This window comes from Alligator mississippiensis, chromosome 2, assembly GCF_030867095.1.
Source record: "Alligator mississippiensis isolate rAllMis1 chromosome 2, rAllMis1, whole genome shotgun sequence".
NCBI lineage: Eukaryota > Metazoa > Chordata > Crocodylia > Alligatoridae > Alligator > Alligator mississippiensis.
In genome coordinates this window covers 77,633,438-77,659,121 of record NC_081825.1, presented here as the reverse complement: position 1 = coordinate 77,659,121, position 25,684 = coordinate 77,633,438, and the positions used below count along the sequence as shown (strand labels likewise).

Below are 25,684 nucleotides of genomic sequence, written 5' to 3'. Positions count from 1 at the left end.
TAACCAGCCATGTTGGCTGATACAGATCCAAATGCCGATAAGCAGTCCAGCAGTTTTTCCCCCAGTAAGTCTGTGGAGGGAGGGGAGAGGTGGGGGGTGGGCAGATAGAGGCCCCCATGGTGAGAGAGAGAGTGGGGCTGGGGCAGGGGCTTCCTGGCTGGGGTGGAGCAGGGCACAGGACAGAGCTGCAGGAGGCTTGTCTAGAGGGGAGGGGGCGGAGGGGCACGGCTCCTGCTGTTGTGCACACCCCTGGGGGAGTCAAGGGGGCTATGTGCCCCCTGGATTTGTGTGTGGAGCATGGGAAGGCTGCCTGCTGCAGGCTGGGGCTGGCCTCTTCTCTGTGGGATCTGGGCTGGGGCTGCGCTTGGGGTGGGTGGTCGTGGCACTGGGATGGGGGCTACAGGGGAGCTACAACCACCCCAAAACTCACCGTAGCCCCCCTCCCAACGCTGCCCTGCCCTGCCCTGCCCCAGCCCATCCCGAACACAACCCCAGGCCAGCCTCCTGACCTGGAAGAGGCCAGCACAGCCCCCGAGCCCACAGTGGGCAGCCCACCCTCACCCCATGCACCAATCCAGGGGGCATGTGGCCCCATGATCCCTGGACGAGCTGCCTGCCACTTCATCCTGCACCCCACCCCACCCCACCCTGGCTGGGCAGTGCCTGCCCTTGCCCCGGTCCCAGCCCCACTCTCTCCCTCACCGTGAGGGCCTCGATCTGCAAAGTGACTTTATAACCCTTGTTTTATAGCATTTCAAATATACAAAGCATTGTTTACTGTATAGGCTATAATTCTGTGCTAAGGCTGACCACAAGGAAATCCAGGACATCTGGAACCCCGCTCTCCCAAGTCAGTGATGCTGCTGCAGGCAGAGATAAGGGTAGGGCAGAGAGGTGCACCAGGCAAATGGACAGTCTGCCTCCCTGCCAGACTATGCCCCATGCCCCTCTGTTTTTGGGATGCACGTTTTAGTTCAAAAGATGGCCAGGACTGGCCTCTGAAATCCAGAACTGTCCCAGCTTAACCAGAACATATGGTCACCCTAACTATGCAGCATTCAATTGTATTGAAAAAAAGATGGGGGCTATCTACTTTTACAACTGTTATTTTATTTTTTGTGTTGGTGTTCTCAGCCCGGGGGGGGGGGAAGGACCTTGTGTTCTCATAGATGGAACTATAGAGTGGAGTGCCTGGGAAGGCTATTGTCAGGCTTTTAAAATGATATTTTCATGACCAGGAATCCTGGTTTTCTCTGTTTAAAATTAGCAAATTATCTGATTTAAAAACCCCAAAGTCCACAATTAAAATGAAATGCCACTATATATATAGGTATCAATTGAACACAATGTTTTATTGATGTATTTGCAATTTTAAACCAGTTTGGAAGCCTTCCAATGCCTCAATCACTGTAATAAAATAATTTCTGAGAACCTGTAAATTTTTGGTGTTTGATTTTGGGTTTTTTATGGTGGAAAATCAGAGCTCCCCCTGCCCAAGCCCCAGCTGCCACAGTGGAGCAGAGTGTGGAGCCTGGCTCCCCCTCCCCAATGGGTGGCATGGCCAGAGTGGATCCCACGGGGGAGGGGTGGGTGCGGGCTGCCCGCTGTGGGCTCAGCTTCTTGCCCTGCTGCCCTCCTCCCACAGCCTCTGGAGCCCAGTGGGTAGCATCTGGCACAGCCAGGCAGAATGGGGCTGGAGTGGGAAGCTCTTTGCTGCTGCTGGGAGCTCTGCACTGCCATGGTGAGGACCCCCTGCCCTCCCGGCAGCAACAAGGGGCACAACTACACTCAACTGAGGGTGCTCCTAGCTGGAGGAGCTTGCTTCTTGCCAGTGCAGTGGTAGCCCAATCCCAGGCTCCCCTTGCTCCAGAAATAAGGCACAATGTGATGTAATGCACAATCCCACAATGGAGCCTCCTGTCATGCACATATATCATGGCAGGAGGCACAGTTGTGTGGATTGTGCATTAAATCACATTGCACTTTTATCTGCATGCATAGAGGGCCCTTAAATTGAGTTTGAGAGGCCTTTGGCTGTTGTTCTAAAGTTCCTAGATTTAAAACTTACTCATGTCACTCATGGGTAGTGCAATAGTTACATGTGATGGAATTTCTTGGCACTTAATTTGAGTGTTTCTTTTTATAAGGAAACCTAGAAAATTTTGTTACCTATATTAGAAGAACACTAAGCTTTCTAAGTCACAAACTTGGAAATCAGAACATTGAGTCATACATTATGAAGTCTTTAATTACATAATTGGGTACAAGTGTTTTTTAATTAGTGCACAGAATGGATTATGAATGAGATTGTATACAGCAGTTGTGGGGCCACTGCTTGCTTTCTTAGGGAGTTGGAAAGTGAGTAGCGACTGCAGGAAGAAGAAATGATGGGCTGTTGTTAAAGGCATTGGTCTGAGTTGCAGGAGAGCTTTGTCTGATATTGGCTATTCTGCAAACCTTTTCTGTGCTATTGGGAAACCACTTGAACCAAAATTAAATGCATGTTCCTCATTTGCTTACCTTGAGACAGAAAGACCTGATTTTTTTCCCCCTCTTCCCCTGAATATCTGAGCAATTACAATGCGAGTTAAAGCTAAAGGGAGCTTGCAGATGATCAACACCTCTGAAAAATCAGAGCAACCAATCTGGGCACCCAAAATTAGTGAACTCATTTTCATTGGTCTAATTTCAACTTCCGAAAATAAAATAGTGTGAAGTAATATTATTACACTGGAGTATTTAGAAGGCAAATGTATTCATGTTTATGTAACATGTAAATGCTACAGAGATCTCATCATGAAAAGTCCACAGTAAAATAATGATATACTTTCCAAATTTGATACAATATACATATGTATGTATACATGTATGTATATTGTGCAGTCCATGAGGTACAGTTAACAATGTCTTCTTAATTCTGACTTGTGTGTATGCATTGCAATAAAGTCTTGTTTGTATTCACAACCGTGTTTACTTCATGAAGCCCAGCTTCAGTGTACGCCATTTTGGAGACTATAGGCTAATATATTGTAATACTAAGATATTTTATTTGATACTCAGTTTTTTTTCAGTCTTCCATTCAGTTATCAGTGCCAGTCTAAGTGACTTCTCCCCTTTCTTTATTATTAATATTGGTCAAATATATATAGGAGGTCTCACATTCCTAGACTAACTTTACTTGCCCTGCCAAAATGCACCAGGGGCCTGAGTCATGCAGCCTACTGGTTACTCCAAGCTGCTTGATCCTGAAGATCCTACTCTTGTATTATGAGAATTTCACTTAATGCAAGCTCCATCTAATATATTTTGTATCAACTAATCTGTCCCCAATATTGGTTCCTCACAGGGTCAGCTTCTGGGTAGCTGATGGAGTTTCACTTCAGGACCATACCTCTGCTTACCCTGAAACATAGAATAATGCACTCAAGAGCAGCAGTGGCTACTCAGTAAGAGGGCTTTTTTGTGGGAGCTACCCAGCCAGAAGACAATGGCAGGATGGCATGGGGAGGAGTTTATTCCTGATTATGTTATGTGGGGGAGATGGGGTTTTTGCCATTGTCACTTAACTGAGCACGGACAAGGCTTTCCACCATCCCCCTCCACACTATTCTGGGATGATAGGAGTCCCATCCACAAATAGAGCCTTCGGCTGCAGTGTGGGACTGTTATCCGAGGAACTGTGGTACTTCTGGGTGCTCTGTTCCCAACAATGACAGTCCACCCCACCACTTAACCTTATGCACTTCAGCAGTAGCAGTAAGCAGGCCACTGCTTCCACTGATTAGTTATTGTGGGGGCTGTCTTTACCAACCGAAGGAGTCAACATTTCATCGGTCAACCCAAAGGTTACATTTTGAGGGTTATGATTGTGTGCAGACTGAAGATAATAACTTTTTAACATGTAAAACTAACATTTGAATAGTATTCATGTGACAGATGGATCATGAACTCACTTTAGTGTCACCCTTTGCAACTCTTTGGTTGCATATGCGTATTTTGTATCTGTACTGGTTTAGTCCTTTATGTTGACATTATCCTGTTCAGTACACTGTTAAAGCTTAGGTAATAATTGCAACCGAATCTCCTCTTATGGTAATAGCTGAGGCCCCGCTACTGAAATCTCTGCAGGTCACTTTGGCATTAGGGTCTGTCATCTTGCATGTTTGCTGCCTGTCAGTTTTGGTGGGATTTGCAAATCTAATTATGGTTAAATTATCACAGAGAACCATGCAAAAGAAGAAGGGGGTGCCTTGTATGTTTGGAATCCCTAAGGAATCCTGTGCTGAAAGTCCTAGATTAGCAGAAATTCTCACTGGTACAGAAGGCAAAGTAAGGTGGCACTGTACAGACTCATTCAGAGGGGCATGAGTTTCATAGCTACAGCCTACTTCAGCAGATGCCTAGAAAAGCTTGTTCCTCTCCAAATAAGTCTTTAAAGTGCCATCTTTCCTTGCATCGTTAAGAGAACGTGAACAAGGGCCTGAGAGATGGGGAACTGCTCTCAGGCCCCTTGCTGGCTTCTTAATCACTGGGACTTCTCTTTTTACATGCACACTTATAGATTTCTTAGACATTAGGGCTGGAAGGGACCTCGGAAGATGCATCAAGTCCAGCCCCCCGCCCGAAGGCAGGAAGTCAGCTGGGGTCATAGGATCCCAGCAAGATAAGCATCCATTTTTTTCTTGAAGGTGTTCAGTGGAGGTGCTTGAACCACCTCTGATGGCAGGCTATTCCAGACCTCGGGGGCTCGGACAGTAAAGAAATTCTTCCTTATGTCCAGCCTGAAATGGTCTTGTAGTAGTTTATAGCCATTTGACCTCATCATCACTTGGGGCACTCTGGTGAACAAACATTCCCCCAGATACTGGTGGTCATCCCTGATAAACTTATAGGTGGCCAGCAGATCACCCCTGAGCCTGCGCTTTTTCAGGCTAAAGAGCCCCATAGCTCTCAGCCTGTCATCGTAAGGTCTGTTTTCATGACCTCTGATCATGCACGTGGCTCTTCTCTGGACTCTATCAAGCTTCTCCACATCCTTTTTGAATTGTGGGGCCCAAAACTAGACTCAGTACTCCAGCTGCGGCCTCACCAAGGCTGAGTATAACGGGAGAATGATGTCCTGGGATTTGCTTGAGAAGCATCTATGGATATAAGCCAGCATTTTGGTCACTTTACTAGCTGCAGCATTGCATTGAAGGCTTATGTTCATCTGGTGGTCAATGATGACCCCCAAGTCTCTATCTTCCATAGTGCTAGCCAGTGTAGCACTGCTGAGCCTATAAGGATGCTGCAGGTTTTTCCTCCCAAGGTGGAGAACCTTGAGTTTTTCAGTGTTAAACACCATCAGGTTTTTGTCCGCCCATTTGCTGAGCCTGTCCAGGTCAGCCTGGATCGCCCTCCTGTCCTCAGGTGTGGATGCTTTGCCCCAAAGTGTGGTGTCATTGGCGAACTTGGCCAGTCCACTTCTGACTCCAGTGTCCACATCATTAATTAAGATTTTGAACAATATGGGTCCAAGAACAGAGCCTTGGGGGACCCCACTGGTCACAGGGCCCCATGACGATAGACTTCCATCTATTACCACCCTCTGGGTCCAACCACGGAGCTAATTTCCCAGCTAGCGGATTGTGGTGGACTCAAAGCCACAATTGGCCAGTTTTGACAACAGGTGATCATGGGATACCAGATTGAAGGCTTTTTTGAAGTCAAGATATATGACATCAATCTCTTCTCCCTTTTCCAGGTGATAGGTCAGCTGGTCATAGAAGGAAATGAGATTAGTCAAGAAAGACCTACCCGCAGGAAACCCGTGCTGGCTATCCCTCAGGATGTTGGTTTCAGCCAGTCCATTAAGGATGGCCTCTTTAATAAACTTTTCTAAGACCTTCCCCGGGATAGAGGTCAGGCTGATGGCCTGTAGATTTTGTCTGTTTAATCGCTGGGACTTGGCCGGATCCACTTTCCTCCCTTTCTTGAAGATAGGCATGCCATTGGCCTTCCTCCAGTCTTCAGGTACTTCACCAGAGCACCAGGAGTTCTCAAAGATCTGTGCCAGGGGCAGGGCTATGATGCTAGCCAGCTCCTTAAGTACCCTGGAGTATAGATTGTCAGAGCCAGCTGACTTGAAGGTATCCAGCCTCTCAAGGTGTTCCTTCATGAGCTGAGCATTGATGGAGGGCAGGGAATCTCCCTCACCCAGACCTCCCTGTCCCGTAGCGGGCATGGGCGCCCCATGGGACTAATGAAAGACCGACGCAAAGTACCCATTTAATAGGTGGCTTTTTCCTGGGCGTCAGTTGTCAGTTGTCCCATCTAGTTTAGCAGGGGTCCAATGTTATCCTTGCTTTTCCTCCGGCTCCCCACATATCTGAAAAGGGACTTTTTATTGTCCTTGATACTTGAAGCTAGTTGGAGTTCAGTTGCAACCTTGGCTTATACCGATTAATTAATATATATTTTTAATACCTTCTGGCTAACTCCATGCTTACACAGCTAGCTACCTCTCTTCTGGCTGTTGAGCCCCCTAGCAGATGTTATACTTAAGACATGATCAACCAGTTAATCATATCTTAAATACTACCCCAACCACATGTTCAGGCAATTTATGGTGCAATTAAAACAAGAAATAAGCCACAAAATTATTCCATAAAATATGGAATAATTTTGTAGCTGGTTTTCATTGTGCCTTAAATTGAATATGTGGCAGGCTCATGTAGCCTGATGCCAGCTACACAGTGGGGCTCTAAGACTGTCCTCAGTGCAGTCCTGTGACAGGGACCCCCAATTAGCTGATTGTCAGTCCTAGCATGGGACTTAACTGGAGTCATTTTGAGACAGACACTGGTTCAATGTCATTTGACTTTCTACTTTCCAGTGCAGGGGGAGCCTGGGCAAATTATCTTAGGCTCCCCCTGTGCTAGCAATGGTGCAATTGGGATCTATCCCTGATCCCAGAATCATGCATCGTGCCACACATGTTTGGCATGGCAGGAAACACGGTTGTTGGGATGGGGGAACAGATCCCACTCATCCCATTGCATCATTAAGAGAATATGTGCAAGGGGCCTGAGAGAGACAGGGAAGTGCTCTTGCGGCTGTTTAACCACCCTTGTGTATGCCCTGGGTCTTTTCACCCTCACACTTATACCACTGATCGATTACTATACTTCTTAAGATAGCACTATTTCCCTTTTAAACAAAAGAATTAAACGAAGGCTCACTAACAACTCATTGAAAAGCTCCTGTCGATAGGAATTACGTATCTAATGCATTGTGCGTTGTGTTGACGCTATCTTATTGCTCATAAAGGATCTAAAAGCATTTTTTGTATGAGTCGGACACGAGTTCTTTGTATTGATATAGATGAAAATGTTTTGGCATTTTTATGGTAGCGCAACCTTATTCATAATTTGTCTTCCAGCAAGGAGGAGGCTAAACCATATTGTAATGTTACACCCTACTTTAACCTGTCATTAGACGTTCAGTGCCTTGCATTTATTCTCAGTGTAGCAAAGATTTGTGAAAGTATGTACAGGCAACTCTTGCTTAGTGCTCCTAATTGGTTCCAGAAAAAATGAGTGCTAAGTGAAACAGTGTTAGCAGAACCCATTTCCCCATAGGATTTAATGTAAATAAAAATAATTGGTTCCACACTATCTGCCAACCCAGACCCTGCGCTTCTGCAGCCCCACACTGCGCTCCTGCTGGCTCTGGCTAGGCCGCTCCCGGCAAGGCACCACGTGGACTCTGCTAAGGAAGGCATAGGCTCCTCCCAGCCTCATTTGTTCAGCCACTGCTATGTTCCCTGCCGGCCCGCACCCACCGGCCACCAGTATACCTGTGCAGGGCCCCAGCCACCCCGCCCATGGGTCCTGAGTCAGGGCTCTGGTGCGGGATAAGCAGTGGAGCCACCTACCTGCCCACACCCTGCTTTGCCCAGTGGGGGCTCTTTCCAGGGCACCCAGCATGGGGATGAGCTGCCATTGCACTCCTGCTGGCCCTGGCCTTGGGCCCCGTGCTCATGCCCCCCATCCGTCCCTTCTCGCTGCTGCCACTGCTCCTCCCTGCCCACTGGCTGCTCTAGCACCACGTGCCGGAGCAGACCCTGAGCTCCTGGGTCTCGCCAGCCTGGGCTCCAAGCTCATGGCCTCCACCTTCCCCTTCTCGCTGCTACGACTCCTCCCCGCTCCATGTGCCAGAGCGGACCCTGGGCTTCTGCCACCCCTTCCCGGGCTCCCGCCGGCTGCCACTCACCACTTCCCTCGCTGCTGCCACCACCACCACTGCTTCTCCCCACGCCTGCGCTGAGTGTTATAGCAAAACGCACTCAGTGCTAAGTGAAACTAGATAAGTGTTTGAAATGAGCATTATAACGAAACTGCGGTAAGCAAAACTGCATTAAGCGGGGTTGCCTGTACTATCTTGGTTCTAGGACATTATATATAACGGCCAGGAATGGAGTAAATTACTGTTGTATCCTTAACAGAGTTAGTAATCCAAAAACACTAATGCAGCATAAACTGTATCTTGGCTTTCTTGACCTGGGCTGTACATAGGCTTTCTTTCCATGACCTTTTCTGTCCTATTTTTCCGCAGAGCCACTGGCATTTCCTTCATATCCAGGTTAACAAGCTTTACTTATAATAATCATCCAGCAGTACTTCAGCTGTTTTATGCAGTCATTTAGCACCTGCTGATAGACTAGGTCAACAGAAGATTCATGTTTCAAAGGGGAAAGACTGTCCAAGCAGTTGTTACACTTATGTTAACATATAATGAAACAATTTGAATTTAAATTTCTCTAGTGCCTTTCAATATTATACTGTAGATATACAGTACTGGGAATAGATGAAGAGCTACTTTTCACTGATTTGAAAAGGTAATCTTAAGAATTATCCCACAAAGTATTAATGTGAATGTTTAAAGACTGAAGAAAAAAACATTGTTGAAATTAAATTGCTTAGTTTGTTTTACATTGAAATATTTGGTACGGTTTTTGTCTAACAGATTTTTATGTGGGGAGGAAGAAAGGAGGGAAAAGAAGCTGTTTTAAAAATAGAAAATACCGTATTTTACTGCAGGAGGAAATAAAAAGAATAGCGGACCAGAACTTGAGTTGCTGCCAATTCAGGATACATAGGTTTTCACCCAAAGAGGCTTTGAGCCATTATTTTTTTTCCCTGCATATACTCTTGTGAATGAATTTAAGCCTCTTCTCTTCTGTAGGATTTAAGTCATATGAATACTTGCCTGGTTTTATTTCTGATATGTTCACTGTAGTTGCTGAAACATACAACTGCACAATCTTGCAGGGGTTTTTGTTTCTCAGATAACAATATATTGTTAGCTCATCTAAAAAGTGTCTTGTTTTAGTTAATGTTTCATAAATGCATATGTTTTATAGGCAAAGATGTCCCAGGTTAAGCAAGTGGGTCTTTTAGCTGCTGGATGTCAGCCATGGAACAAAGATGTGTGTGCTGCTAGTGGGGATAGATTTGCCTACTGTGCCACCCTTGCAATTTATGTTTACCAGGTAAGATTTATTTTCCATGCTAGATTACTTGCTTTAAAATATTTTTTCTTTGTTTCTCAGCTTCCATTTATTCCTTTAAAAAAATGTTCACACAATAATTTTGAAGTGTTATTGTAGTAAAAATATGTGATTGTGTAAGACTAGCATATCTTTTATTTTTCCTTAAGTCTGCTACCAAATTATTTTGGGGGACAAGGGGAAGGGGGTTACTATTCGTTACTTTGCTTACCATTGCAGAGCCAATTTACCCATATTTACGCAAATATAAGACAACCCCCCCAATGAAGGGCCACGTCCCAGGGATGGCTGTGATGTCTCCCAGTGGCCGCGCAACTCCTGCCTCCCCACTCCCACTCCTTGGGGTACCCTTCCTTTTCCTCACCTGTCCTACCTTGATGGATTTATTATGATGTTAATGGAGGCTGCCCCAGAGTCCCCAGATAAGCCCTTGTTCACTGGCTGGCTGGTGCCTCTTGTTCACTTTGGCTTGACTGGCTCCAGTCTTGCCCCTTGGGCACTATATAATGGCAGTCTGGCCCCATCAGTGCCTCCGAGCACCAGTTGCCTTATGAATTATATCTGTGGCCCTTCTCCTGTAGCCACGCCTATGCCTCACAGAGATTACTTCATATTCATTACTCTGTGGTCTGAACACAGCTTTTGACCTTTAGGACCTGAATCTCTGTCTTGGCCTTAGCAGTCTTGGCCCTTTTATTTTGGCTGCACCCCTCAACCCAGGTCCACTGCTCCTGGCCCCAGTCCCATCTCATACGTGTGTGCTTTGGGCCTCTGTCCGAGCCTCTAGCCCCTGTTTCGTGCTCTGGACCCCCGACTCTGGGCTGGGCTATTTGTTGCCTCAGCTGTGTGGGTCCCTAACCCCTGGCTAGGCTTCCTGTTGCAGAGTGCCCTACCAAGCACTCCTCCGTGGCCTCCACACCTTCCCTGTAGCCACAACACAATCCTCTGATTTCAAGCTTAAAACATAGCAGAAAAGCAAGCAAGCCACTTCACAGAATAAAAGTCTTTCTCACCCAGGATTAATGTTGCTCACAAGCCATAACTTCCTTGGAGCCCTCTCAGCCCAGCTCCCTTGGGTGGCTTGAGTTCCTGCCTCTTGGTCTCCAGCATCCCCTCTCTCTTAGGAGCTCCTCCCCCTGTGGTGTGCAGGGCCAGGCTGCCTGCTCAGCCTCAGGTTCTGGGTGTGTGTCCCAAAACCCCACCCCTTCCTGTCCCATGCCTCCCCAGCCCCATACAGAGGTTTTTATTTGCAGCTGATGACTAGCCTGCCCTCCTCTACAGCAGCCAGCTGTTCTCTCCTTTTAAAGTGACATGGGCCTTGGCACCTGTTGCATCTATGTATGGAAGATTTATAAATTTGTTATAATTTTCTGGGTATAGAATCTAATTATTGGAGGTTTGCCATGAATTTGTCCCCTTCCCTCTGCTACAGCAGGGAAAATTTAATTTTGGGGAGTCAAGTAGCTGCCTTGCCCTCTGCCTACCCACTCACCTTCTTCCCCGTGCACCCTGCCCTTCTCCCTCCCCCCACCCCTTACTGTCAGACCCTGCTTTTCCTGAGCACATAGAAGTGAAGGACAAATCTGAAAACACGTTAGACTCGGTTCATCCAGAATTTATGTGTTTTACCTTTTTGGGGGTTTTTTTGTTTTTTTTAATGTTGCAGGTTTTAGCACAGGTATTCCATAAGCACTTTTAAGCAGCACTTTTGGACTTAATAACTATGCATTAGATTAGTCCAAAGCAAGAAGGTTCATGATTTACTATATAGTTCACTGGGCTGTGCCCCAGCAGAGTAGACAGCATTTCAGACCAGGGTGACCCCACAGCTTAGCACTGCTCAGTATGTATACTCCAGCTACCACTCCCCCCACAAATGATCCATATGCTAATTAGCACCCCCACTCATGACTGGAATGAGGTGTTCTTGTTATGAGTCTTCGTATCCTCCAAAATCAAGTCAGCTCCACATACAAGGTGATGCGGACTGCACTGTGTCACATGCAATTATATAAGCGGTGAAATGCACGTCTGCGTGCAGAAAATGGCAGCAGTGCGCTTTTGAACTAAAACACCTTCAATGTGTTTTACTTCAAAGTGCACTGCCGCCATTACCTCAGTGATGATGCGCGTTTCACCGTTTATACAAGTGCATGTGCTGCAGTGTTGTTTGCTTTTGTATGCATGCCTGCATGCATACAAATGTCCCAGGTGAGCAGATGGGGATGGGGTAAATATGGAACTGATGATGTATGGACAGGTTAAAGAAGATGAAGCAGAAGATCAGACAGTAGAGTTGTAACTGGTAAGATTTGCACCCTGGGCACAAATCCCAGTGCCTGCCTTCCCCTTCCCTCTCCCCCCCTTCTGCCCTGCCTCATTGAAACCCAGCATACCAGGACATCACAACACTGAATTTGGCAGCACTTCCTCCCTCAGCAGTGCTGTCATGACTTCTGTCACTGATTGCCCTTTAACTCAATGCCCAGGACTCACAAACATGTTGCCCACTGCTAGTTTTGCTCCTGGCAGACAGTAGACAGAAGACAAGAGTTTGTGGTTTCTAGAACATACTGCCCAAAACCCACTGGCAAAACATCCCATATCTTTCTAGCGCTTGCTTATATAGAAGAGAATAAATCTATTGCTGCTATCAGTTAATAACTTAGCTCAGAATTTTGTGTGGTGCATCCAGTCTTAATGAAGAGACTATGTCATATAATGGAATTTCTGGGTTTTTTCTGTTTTATTTTTTTAAAACTGGTTTCAGAGCCAGGCAATTTAATTTAGGAAATACTGATACTGTCAATGAAGTTTTAATTTTCTGCCCTTCTGCATATATGTTGAGTATTTTTTTTCCATGATAATCATCCTTCAATATACTTGATGTTAAGAGACTGGAAAAACGTATTACCTAAATACTTGATGACCTATGTGAAACATTCTTCGCCAGCTTCTGACTAATTTATAAAAAGGAATCCTACTTGCTACCATGGCTACAGTCCCTAGCATCATTGCAGTTAAGAGGTCTGTCACTGGCAATCAATCCTATTTGTGGATATTTATTCCCATTATAATATTGCTTTGGAGAGTGAACTGGCTTTAGTTTTAAAATGTACAAATCTGGCATCATCTGCAGCATTTTAAAAATGTAATGTGACAAGTTGTACATTTCCATTCCCAATATATATCCATCCCTCCAATGAATGCTTTTAACAGCTGTGGAAAATGAAATGCAAAATGAAGAGAAAATTGCAATGTAGATTAATATGATAGGTACATTTTGTGCACCACATCTTTATGGGTCTTTGCTACTTTGACTTATTGCTACATTAAACAACAAGGAGTAGTAAGGGAACTGAACCTCAACATTACAGTGAAAGTAATAATAATGGTTTAAATTAGGGTAAGAAAAGTCAGGGATGACTCTATTTCATCTTGAACTGATTCCAGTGTCCTGAAACAAAACAAACATAGATACAGCAAATATAAGTATTGCATCTGAAAGGATGGGTGCACATTGGTGGCACTTCACAAGTAAATGCTTCTATCTAATATTGATAGATGCTGTAAAGAGTGTTCCTGTGAAGTTATTAGTCAAATTCCTGATAGAAAATAGAATCAGGCTGGACTGTATAAGGCACTTTTATGAATAAGCATTTCAACTTAACAGCTTAACATGAATTCTAATGTTGCACTACACTTTTAAGATGAAGGTTCCAGGAACAAATATCTGCCTCTAACTTTTGTGACATAAGCCAAACTTCTTCATCTTTGTGTCTCAGTATAATACCTGTATGTACTTTTAAAATTCTGATATGAAAAAGGTGATTTGAAGTGCAGTTATTAGAATATAATATGTTTTATGACATTAATGAAATAAAATTGACATCCTATGAAACACATGGAAGTAATATTTATCTGTGGAGGTTAATAGAATATTTGCACCTTTCCAGACAACTGAATTCAGAATACCTAGCTTATTAAAATAGCAAATTCTCCAAATTGGTAGTATAAATCAAATTGCAGTCATATTATAGTAAATTGCATTTTTCTTGGCCATAAAAGACTTGAGCCACTGTTTAGTCCAGCATTATGTATCATAAGTATTAAATGCATTTTCTGAACTAGGAAAGGATTTTTGGGGCGATCTCTCTTATTGGATTGGATCAACTGAATGGTTGGGATAAAGTTAAACAAACTTTGTGCTTTTAAAATAAATCTTTTATTTTATTTTAGATGGATCACAGATACAATGAATTCAAGCTCCGGGCAATTATGTCTGAGCATAAGAAGACAATCACAGCCATATCTTGGTGTCCCCATAACCCTGATGTATTTGCAAGTGCCAGTGCAGATAACCTAGTGATCATTTGGAATGTAGCTGAACAAAAAGCTGTTGCAAAACTGGACAATACAAAAGGTATTTTATATAGTTTATTTGGCATAACTTTTTCTTTTACCATTTTAGAGTTTGTAGCCTTGTGAGTATTTCTAAAGTCAGTGATTCTCAACCAGTGTGTTGCAGTACCCTAGGGTGCCTTGAGATCTATTCAAGGGTGCCTCTTAGTGCCATGCAATCTTAGTATCATTAGGTGCGCAAACATGAATCACAGGATAAACCTAGAGATTTCAAATCAGAATGCATAGTGTTAAAACCTTGCTGACGTGTTGTGGTCTTTTTGAGTTCCTTTCAACAGATCAAGTTCCTTGCTCTATTTTTCTCTTGGTCAAAAAAAAAGTGAAATCGAAGAGTTGGCGTTTTTCCAAGGGGAAATTTTTCCAATTTTCTAGTCCAACAAGGGGTGCCTTAAGTTTAAAAAGGTTGAGAACCACTGCTGTAAGTAATTGGGAAACATTTTCAGAAGTTACAGAACATGAAGTTCTTTATCCTCACTTCTACTCATGTAGAAAATAATAAAATTAAATTGTTTCATTAGATTGTTGTAAACAGTAAGGATTGAGGCATAAGTAGTCTTGGAGACTGTGAGGGTAAAGATGTTATATAGTTCAAGATGTTATACAGTTCAAGGTCACAAATCATATGAAAGCACTAGGCACAAGCAAGGAAATCTATATTGATTCAACCCTTGTAAAAATAAGAAAAAAAAAATAACTTTGATTCAAGATATGGTTAAAAACTGGATGGTATTTATTTATTTTGAGAACCAGTTCACCAATCTTAAGTAATTACCAGCGTCCATGACCAAATTTAAAATAGAAGGTGATTATATTTCATTTTTTGGATCTCTGGTCTTGCTAATTTTATTTTAAGAATTAACTGTTGGAGTTAACTTTGCTCTTACTTTAACTTTACTCATATTGTATCTCTTAGATATTGCTAAAAATAGAACAGCCTGGAAAAATAAATTATGGACATTATTTGACTGCACCCTGCAATCATGCTTTTATATAATGACATGGGATATTGAAGTGCTGGAGATGAAAATATCAAAATTTTGTTTTGGTTCAATTTTCTACCCTTTTTCATTTCTGGATTTCAATGATTTAAAGTTTGTGTGCGGCTTTTGTTTTGTTTGTTTTTTATTGTATAGTCAGCTCATAAATATGTTATTATAAGGTAAGAAACTGAATAAATGTGAACATTCTGTTTCCACTTTCATATGAATAATTCTCTTTGGCACTAATGCAAATTTAAGGTACAACATAATATTCCCATGTAGTATTTCTTAAATTATTTTCACCCTCTGAATTTGAGTCTGGTATCTTTTAAATGAGTGCTCAATTACTCATAAAGGTCAACAGCTTTGTAAGATGAATGTTAGCAGTGGACGAAGAACATTATTGTCAGTATATTGAATTTCTGGTACTAATTCTCACAGGATGCTTTTTAAAAAAATTTCAGGAGTTCCTGCTTCGCTTAGCTGGTGCTGGAATGCAGATGATGCAGTTGCATTTGTCTCCCATAGAGGCCCATTGTATATTTGGACTATCTCAGGACCTGACAGTGGGGTAACTGTACATAAAGAAGCACATAGCTTTCTTTCGGACATCTGTCTATTTAGGTGGCACCCAAAGAAGAAAGGTAAAGCAGTATTTGGACACACTGATGGAAGTCTTTCTATATTTCAACCAGGTAATAAGTTGCATGATGAAATAATTATGTTGTTATTACATGTTTTGTTGTTGATGTATATCTTTAAAAACATCTATGTAGATTTTGTTCATAATATTGTAGTATTTCTGCTCTTCTCCTCCCCCCCCAGCCCCGGGCAGCAACTTCCTGCCCCCTCCCTCACCGCGGGGGTGTTGATCTGCCCCCCCATGCCCCTTTCCTCCCCCCTCCCCTTCTGACTTATCAGCTGGAGGTAGCTCTCCACACTGCCAGCTCTGCTCCATGCTGTACTGCAGCTGCGCGCAGCACAGGTATTTATTGGCCAAATTATTGTCCCAATGGGGCCGATATCTGATATAGAAAATTTTCTTTATATTGGTACTGATCCAATATTGGACCAATGTATTGGTGCACCTCTAATATAAATAGCACACTTCTGTATCACTGCATATGTCTTGAGTGGATACGTAGAAATATCGTTTGCCATCATTATTCAATAAAGAAAGGTGTCCCTCCACAGTGATCATTCCATATCTCAGAGTGTGTCATTTATATTGTGTGTATCTGCGTGCATCTCTGTCTGACAGCAGACCTTCAGTACTGGGACAGGGTGGATCTCCTCTAAGCCATGTGAATTTTGGACAGTAGTGTACTTTATCAACAGAATTTTGTTAAAACTAATTTAAATAATTTATTTGGGTATTGCTTCCATAATGCTGAAAAGCTATGGAAGCATCAGGAAAATCAGAATTTTCTGTATTAGGTAGGAACTTGCAAAGGCGAGTAAAATTTCTGGCTCTCAACACTGCACTTACCATAAGATAAGTTACTAGTTGAAATCTGTGTTATTACTTATTGGGGAAGTCTGGAGGCATAGAACTGAGTTTATATTGCTGTATTTTTCTCTCATACAACACACAACTTTTTCCAGAATTCAGCTGCTGGAAATTGGAGCGCACACTATAAACAAGGAAATATGGTACCAGCAGTTTCTGCCACTTAAGCTTCTTCTGGACAAAAGCAAAACTAACTCTGAACAGGATCCACAAGGTGCAGAAATATAAGCAGGCTTGGCTGCCTAGCAGCTACTACTTAGTTACTTAGTACAAGGAAAGATCTATTTTTTTTTCTTCATCCTGCCTTTCAAAAACAAGGTGCATAGGTTACCTGGAGATGTATTGTGTGTGATAAAACATGGTAATGCAGAAGTTCACTCTACAGCTTTCTATTTAGAATTGTTTTCCTTTATAAGCAAGATTGTTATTGCAGCTTAAACATGTTTAATGGGAATAATAAATGAAAAACAAAATCCAGCCTCACTACCTGACTGTGCAGTGTCTGTGAATAGAACTGGGCAACAGATTTTGGTCAAAACCATTTTTTTCCAGTGAAATTCAGATTCAAGTGAAGCAAAACATTTAATTAAATTGTGTTTGAAATGAAATGAGCAAATTTGGTTAAGAAAAAAATCTTGAAAATTGAAGTAGAAACACTTTTTTTTTTTTTTACTCTTTCAATTAACTATTTCAGTGTTATATATTCAAATATTGTTGTCTAACATACTGTTACTGGGCAACCTGGTAAAGGAGAAGTATCCCCTCCTCCAGTTTTTTGAATGGTACTCAAGTTGAGTCTTTAACTTCCATTGCTTTGCATTTGTTTAAAAGAAATGGAAGAAAAATACCTTGTTTTGGGTTAAAAGCAGTGTGTCATATGCTACAAAAACAAATGGTTTTTAGTTTTTCATTTCATCGAGGAAAAGTGAAGAAATCTCATTAGGTTCACAATAAACAGATATATTTTTCAGTTTTCCTTTTTGACTACCAAACTTGAAAAAATGAGTTATTCTTGTAGCCCTAGATTAATTTCTTGTCCGCCTTTTTTTTGGTTAGAATCAAATATAACTAAACAGGTGATGATGATCTGAACTCCTTGTTATGTATATGTTGAAGGCTAAAATCATTGTCTGTGTTGTCTTTTGGGAAACTAGAGCTGCATGGGACATATTCAACTAAATTCAGTTTCACTGAAGCATGGCATGGGGATTTTGGGGCTTTTTCTTGGTTTTGGGGGGGAGGGGTTGAGGGGGATTGGTTTTTGGGAAGGGAAGTAAGCAAAACTGAACAACTAGTTGGTCTAATTAAAGATATAGGTCAGTCACATCTTATGCACATTTAACTTGCGCGAATTCAACTATATGCGGGGTGGGAGGGGGGCAGGGCTTGAGCTTGCACACGTCACTGCTGCTTACCTGGAGGCCCATTATGACGGTGACGGCCACTGCCTCCAAAACCTCCTGCTGTCGCCATGGAGCCGTGCCCAGAGCTGTGTGGCCACCCACCGGGCGGCAGCGTGGTGGTGGCCGGGCGGCACGCAGCCATCCCCACCACCACCCCGCACTGCGCTGCTGCCACCAGCTGCACAGCTCTAAGCACGGTGCCGCGTGCAAACTCAAGCCCTGCCCCCCCTCCCACCCTGATTTTCGCCTTACGTGATTTTTGCTTTACACGCTGACTTCAGCACCTAACCCCTGCATAAGATGCGACTGACCTGTATCAAATTTATCCAAATGAGTCCAACGAGGCTCTCACACTTTATGGCTTGGTGGCAGCTAGTGCACTGGACTGAGACATGGACGGTTAGTCCCTACCCTGCCAGATTCAGAGCGAACTGGGATGAAAATATTCTGCTCTGAAAGCAGATACTTGAATCTGTATCTCTTACACCTTGTACCAGTATCCTAATGACTGGGATGGATAGACACACTCAAGTTTTGATCCAAAATCATTGACACAATTCCATCTTTGTGAAAACATTCAAAAGCTTTGTTTTATTCCAAAGAAAACAAATTCAAAACCTTGAAAGTTTCAACAGTTACACAAGCCTAATTTATGGAAACTGAAGCACAGAGTCCCTGGTGGCAAGGTCTGGCCTGAAAAAGTCTGTGATAACCACCCACAAGCCCCTCAGTCTTGTGGGGAATACACAACCATTTGTTAGAGGTCAAGACATCTAGGAGACATTCTGATTCACTGCAATTCCAAGAAGTCTCTGCCACCAAGCCTCAAGTAGGAGCCTCGGCTGTTAAATTTAAGTTGATTCTCTGGTAAAGGAAGGCAACAGGGATCTGAATCAAATCTAGATTGCTAAAATGCAGTGAGAACAAATTCAACTATTGTACCAATTTACTTAAATGTCTCTAAGAACAAACTAAAAGAGTGTTGGGTTTAGATCAGGGGTTCCCAACCACTGGGCTGTGGCCTGGTACCGGGCCATGAAGGGTTGGTTGCCAGGTTCTGGCAGGAGCCCCTCACTTGGACCCCCGTCTGTCCATCCAAGTGAATTGCTACCGCTGCCAGCAGTCATGTGCAGTGTAAAAGCGAGGCAGCCCCAGGAGGGAGGCAGCCGGCTCTGTGCGCCTTGTTCCACTCCTGTGCCAGTCCGCAGTATAAAAAAGGTTTGGAACCACTGCTTTAGATGACTACCCACATGCAAAACAAAGTTTAATGCACTTAAATCTCTTTTTGTCTTCTTTGTGTAAAATATTCCCTTACCTTAATAGCAGTTGCCCCAAGTTAATTAATGCAAAACAAAGTATGCTCAATGGAGAAAACACTAAGTAGTAGCATTTAAAAGACACAATATTCTGCTAATTAGCCAGTACTGACTCAGCCTTCAATTACACAAGGTTTGATCCTGCTGGATGCCAGGCACCCTCTACTCCTTTCTGTGGAATAGGTGTGGGGGGTGTTCAGCATTTTGCAGCATCAGGTCTACAGTGAGGAACAGGAATGATTCCCTTCTGTATCATTTTTGATGGCTTAGCCGAGTGACAGGTGAAAGGCTAAATTCAGGTCTGGTTCAAACAGATGCAGTTCTGCTGAGTTCTCCTGCATAAGGGCTGAACCTTGATGCTAAGATAAATTGCCATTCCATTCCCCACCTGATGTTTTCAAGCCAAAATATTCATAAGTGTAGGCATTGTTGTTGTTTTTCTTTTCTTAGGATTCATTTTAGTAGCATCAGTTTCCCTTGAGTATCATTAAAACTTTGTTTGTAAATAAAATGAGATGGATTTTTAACAGTAAATAGTCATCAACTAAAAACCAACCCAATAAGAGAATTCACTAGGTTAAATCTAAATTTACCAAGATGTGTGGTAAAGATAAAAATATGTCAAAATGGTTTGTAGTGAGGCCACGTTAATGATATACTTATTGTGCCCCTGTAGGGTATTCTGGCCCCTTTAGAAGTGGCAGCCAACTGTATTAAAGACACTCAGCTACGAGGTGTTTGGAGCATCCCACTGAGAGCTTAAAACCCCAGAGGAGAGCTGGGAGGATGCAACCTGTGAGGAACAGTTTGCAAGGAAAAATGAAACAGGCTATAGGTCAAACGCTTGCTGCATGGAAGAGCCAGGATGCTGTGCTGGGGCCTTGAGCAAAGGGGCTCCCTTCTCAGTTTCTTGGACAGGACAGCAGGATTTTGTTTTGTTTGTTTAATTTTTTTGTCTCTTTCAAGACTGCTTTGCTTTAGGTGCCTGCCACAAATTACATTTAAGACCTGTTGAACCAGTGAATCACATCTTAAATTGTAACGTGGCCGCATGTTAAAACAATTAATGGCATCATAAAACAAGGAATAAGCCGCAAAGTTGTTCCACAAAAATGTGTAAATATTTGTGGCTGGTTCCTATTATGCCATTAATTGAACGTGCGGCCAGGTGCACCCCCATTGCTGGGAGTACCATGTGACCCCAAGGCTAGGAGCCTACAGCTAATAGGGCTTCCAGCTGCGAGGGCACACTTTATGCTCCCATGACTAAAAGCACTGCTCCCAACCGTAAGACCTTGCTACTTGCCATGATCCTGGGCTCCTCCTACACCAGCAGTAAGGCATACTGGTATCTGTTGCATGTGTGGAATGGCAGGAAGGGAAATTGTGTAGATTGCAAATCGGATCCCATCATGCCTTTACCTGCACATCTGGCAGGGGCATTAGAAGTCTGGCAAAAGAGCTCCTCAGGGAGCAGACACCTTTAGAAGTCATCAGGCTAAACTTAAAACCCATGTAAGAAAGCCATTTTTAAATATATTATTTAAATTCTCAGCCCATTAACAGAGCATGAATAATCCTGCATGGATTAACACATTTACTGTAATAATATTCTCCCCAGCCCTTCTCCAAATATTTGGAGAGTAGAGAACTGTAAGCCAGAAATCTAACACGAGTCTCTTGTCAAGATTGCAATGCTAACACGATGTGTGAAACCAATCAGGGGTGGAACCAGGAGGGTGTGGTTTCACCCCTGTTGGTTGTGCCACGCATGTGTAGTGAGCACTTTGAGCAAATTAGCTCATCACTGGTGGGGGCAGCAGGTGTAGGGGAAGGTTGCTTCTCACCAGGGCGGCATCAGCTATCCACAGAGGCATCCCTTTCTGGTGCCACCATGGGCATACCATCTGTTGCTGCTGCTCCTGTTGCCATCACTGAAGCTGGAACTGCTACTGCTGTGGGTTCAGCAGCTGTTGCTGCTGCCACAGCCATGGGGGCACCGGCTGCTGCTGCTGCTGCTTCTACAGAGGCACCAGCTCTTGCCACTCCTGCTACAGAGCCAGCAACATCAGTCCTACTGCTGTGATAGTGGCAGAAGGATCTCAGCAGCTCATTGAGGCTGTCAAAAAGCCAGCTGTTCTTCATCCCTCCAGCAGGAGACTCCTAGTGCTACATGTAACTGGACAGATGTTACATGTAATGCTGGTGCCCTTTCTTGTAGCACCACAGTGTGCATTTCTGTAATGTGTCCACAACCCAAAGTAGCTCATGTAATGTATAGATTTAAAAGAATGCACGTAGGAGAGATCATTTCATAATAAAATAATCCAAAAAGAAGTCACAAAATTTTAAGCCACAATTAGAATATGTGGAAGATGAATGAGGGAGTTGAAAGTTTATGAAATCTTGCTGGTCCTTTTATATAGCTATGTAGATTGGAAAAGCAAATTCCCCAAGTAAATAGGCTGTCTGCCCAGACAAAATTAGTTTGTTATACTAGGCATAAAGCAGTTCTACGAATTTGTAGAGGGTGCCTAAAGTCTGAAAAGGTGGTGTTCTTCTGTAAGGTATTTTAATTTATATCGATTCCATTTTATTTCACAGGGTATTTCATGTTCAATAAAGGAAATTTTCAGAATACTTGCTGTTAAGTACTTAGTAAAGTAGGATTTTCCATACCAAATCAGATCTTTGGTTTACCAAATTAATATTAGGTATCTTTTTATGCCATCTGAAAAAGATCTCCCTTAAATACAGCCTTGAAGGGAAGAGTTGACTTCCTATCTTGCTTAAAGATTAGCTGAAGCAGGAAATCTGACCGAGTGGATAAACTAATAGATGTTTACATTAATTTATACAACTCCTTGCTATTATCCAGTTTCAAATATCTGTTTTCCCAAACAACTGTAGCAAGGGTTAGTGTTTTTGTACCCCAGAAACAGTGTACACTACTAAGCAAATTCATGTACCAAATGATGGTGTGAAGTATTTTCATATTAATAAAAAAAATGTTTTGTAGTGAACAGACATTTGAGTTAAGTATTTTAATGTCAATGGAAGTAGTTTTTATTTTTGTTCTGTATCAATCATTAAACAAATTACATCAAAGAGATAACAGATAGCTCTTTACCTAATGTGTCAAAATGTGACAAATTAATGGCATTACTTCGCATCAAACTTGAAAGGTAAGTAAAGACTGAATAACATTAGAGAGAATGAATTTAGTGTCTAGAAAAGTAGAGGTTTTTTTATAGTAACGGCCACTTCAAAAACAACAGATGGTGTTGTTACCTTTGTCCTGGCACTGTTTTTCTAACATCAAAATTCAGTGCTAGCTTGGCATGAAAAAACAAAAGTGTGTCATAAACATCATAACAGAACTTACTTGGTTCACTCCAGGGATCAAAGAATGAAATTTAATGGCCTGTGAAATACAGAAGGTCAGACTGGATGATCTAATAGTCTCTTCTGGTTTTACATTCTGTGTGTATATGTGCATGCATGCAGTTAGTCTAGAGAAGAGGAGACTGAGAGGGGATTTAATAGCAGCCTTCAACTACCTGAAGTGGGGTTTGAAAGAGGATGGAGCTAGACTGTTCTCAGTGGTGGCAGATGACTGAACAAAGAGCAACGGTCTCAAGTTGCAGCAAGGGAACTTTAGGTTAGATATTAGGAAGCATTTTCTCACTAGGAGGGTAGTAAAAATTGGAACAGATTACCCAGAGAGGTGTTGGAAGATCCATCTTTGGGGGGATTTCAAAACCCAGCTAGACAAAATTTTGGCTGGGATGATCTAGTTGGGGATAGTCCTGTTTTGAGCAGGGGGTTTGACTAGATGACCTCCTGAGGTCCCTTCCAACCTTAACTTTCTATGATGCTATTCATTCTCTACCCAATCCTGGATTGGAGATAATGCAGTAATAAATCTAGTTTTCCATCTAATATTTGGAAAAAAATACTGTTTTAATTATTTTTGCTTACTGTCCATCTCTTCATTTTCCTGGTCTATAGCACTCTTCTGTTCATCTGTACTTGATTTATTGGTGTAGATTATTCTTACTTAGAAATAATTTTTATCCTAGTTCCAGGAAATCTATGAATCTTTATTCGGAGAAGTTACTAAGACTATTTATTTGACTAATGACCACTACAAATAAAGGTTTGCAAGATAGATATAGATACTACTTTTTCTACTTTTCTATACCTGTCTCCGGCCATTCTATATATGTATGTGTATCCTGCAAATCTTTATTTGTAGCTGTCATTAGTCAAATAAATAGTTGACTATATATAATAAAAATATATAATAAAATATGTAGTATATCTATATCTATATATATACATGACTATATATAATAAAATGTATAATATAAATAATACAATATATAAAAATAAAAATATATAAATAATAAATAATATAAATATATAATAAAAATATATAATAAAAATATGTAGTATGTATATATATATGTGTGTGTGTATGTGTGTGTGTTTATGTGAAATACCTGTTGGATTCAAAACCACTTTTTGATGAGTATAGTAGATAAATTTTACTGGCTCAAGTAGTGTTGTCTGTGTAACAGGCTACAGAGTATGTCAGGAAAATGTATAGCTCTCTGTTTGCCCACCTAAACAGGAAGAAATGAAACATGTATGAAGTTGATGGGATCATTAATAACTTAAGCAATCTGTTTTTCTTGTGGTTTAAAGGTTCTAAGAGTCAGAAACATGTCCTAAGACCAGAGTCTCTTGAAGGAACAGATGAAGAGGACCCAGTTACAGCCTTGGAATGGGACCCTCTGTCGACCGACTACCTTCTTGTTGCTAATTTACATAATGGCATTCGACTTGTAGATTCTGAATCTCTCTCCTGTATCACTACATTTAATTTCCCTAGTGCAGCAGCATCAGTTCAGTGCTTAGCCTGGGTTCCTAGTGCACCTGGAATGTTTATAACTGGAGGTAAGCATTCTTCAAGATATGCAGTTCTTGAATGATTATAAATATCTCATTCAGTCTCCAAAATTGATTCTTCAAGTTTGATCTTTTCTGTATCTTTGACTTGGATATCCATAGGAACAGAAATTATTTTAACGTACTCTAGGAAAAAATACATAAACCAAGAAAAGGACTGGAAAACCACTCCAGGCAGGTTTAATTTATTTTGTATTGTTCCTTTTCATGAGTACAAATGACCAAAAATTCTCCTATTTAGATTTCAGTTTCAGTAACGTTTTCTTAATAACAGGTAGTTTGCATGAGTTTATCAACATAGACTATAGTTGGCTGAGGATAAGAAGTAAGCATACAATTTCTATGCCATGTCCTGCTGCTGCCATTTTTCCTTCTGCTGTTTTTAGGGTTTTTCTCCTTTTTTTTTTTCTTCTTTTTTTTCTGTCCTTTCAGAACCACACAGCCCAGGGGAAGTCAGAGTCTAGCTTGAAGGACTGTTGGAGTGATAGTGAGAGTATGAGGGTGAGAGAGTATGTGACAATCTTCATAGATTTACCCACGGGCTATAAATCAGCCAGTGTTAGAACCACTGATTAATAAAGTAACAGTATTGTGAAGATGACTAAACTTATTTGTAATGTTATTTTAACATTATGGATTTGATTCAATGCTATGTTTTTTCATTTTTGTTTCTTAGAATATAAATATTGTATTTAGACAAGAGATTGGTAAATCAAGAAATAAATAAATGGAGAGATTATTTTTTTACATCTCAGATTCTCAGGTCGGTGTATTACGTATTTGGAATGTATCGCGTACAACACCTATAGACAATTTTAAGCTGAAGAAAACAGGGTTCCATGGGTTACATGTGCTCAGTTCTCCTCCAAAAAAAAAGTGTAAGTAAATGTTTTGTTCTCACTGTTTCATAGCCATGAGTACAGATTAAAAGAATATGGGCTCAGCACCTGTTCCAGCTTTAAGGTGTCTAAGGATTTACTGCTGCTAGCCCAAAAAATAGACATCTTACCTCAGGTGTGTAATTTCATTCTGCCTGATGAGATGAATTTCTCACAGTGGGCAGACCTCTTTCACCAGTACATCCTATTTGATAAATATTGAGGGGGGGAAGAGGAGGATGGAAGGAAGGCCCATCTGCCTTTTGTCAAATTACCTAGTGGCTAAGGCACTTCCCTCCAAATCTGGAGACCAACATCTCCCAGTTTGCCAAGCATACCCCAGCTGTGGGCTATACTAGACTGAGAGCACTTTCCATTCCTCTTATTGAAAATGGAACCTTTTAGTGGAAAGGAATGCACATAATTAAGGTCAGAAGAACATGCAAGATGGAGCCTGACTGCAGTTCTGCAGAAATTATCTGGAAGAGAATGGGAGAAAGTCCTGGGGTCTGCTCCTTGCTTCTACTGTTGTTCCTGTATTTTATCCTATGATTATTTAAAGGAAAATGCTTAAAAAACCATTGGGAGCAGGAAGCAGAAACAAGGGCTCAACCAATCATCATTGGGTGTTGGTATGTTATAGTATGTTTT

General features: G+C 42.1%; 1 protein-coding gene across 4 annotated transcripts in view; it reads left to right on the top strand.

Moving 5' to 3' along the window:
• WDR17 (WD repeat domain 17) overlaps nucleotides 1-25,684 on the top strand; it is a 120,535-nt gene that overhangs the window by 33,428 nt on the left and 61,423 nt on the right. For all 4 annotated transcript variants that reach the window (XM_059721862.1, XM_019481369.2, XM_059721861.1 and 1 more), the window contains exons 2-6: nucleotides 9,404-9,532; nucleotides 13,790-13,973; nucleotides 15,417-15,647; nucleotides 23,892-24,143; nucleotides 24,911-25,033. In XM_059721862.1, coding sequence (XP_059577845.1) covers nucleotides 9,410-9,532; nucleotides 13,790-13,973; nucleotides 15,417-15,647; nucleotides 23,892-24,143; nucleotides 24,911-25,033 — 913 coding nt within the window. In that variant the 5' untranslated portion in view covers nucleotides 9,404-9,409. The remainder of the gene's footprint in view (nucleotides 1-9,403; nucleotides 9,533-13,789; nucleotides 13,974-15,416; nucleotides 15,648-23,891; nucleotides 24,144-24,910; nucleotides 25,034-25,684) is intronic.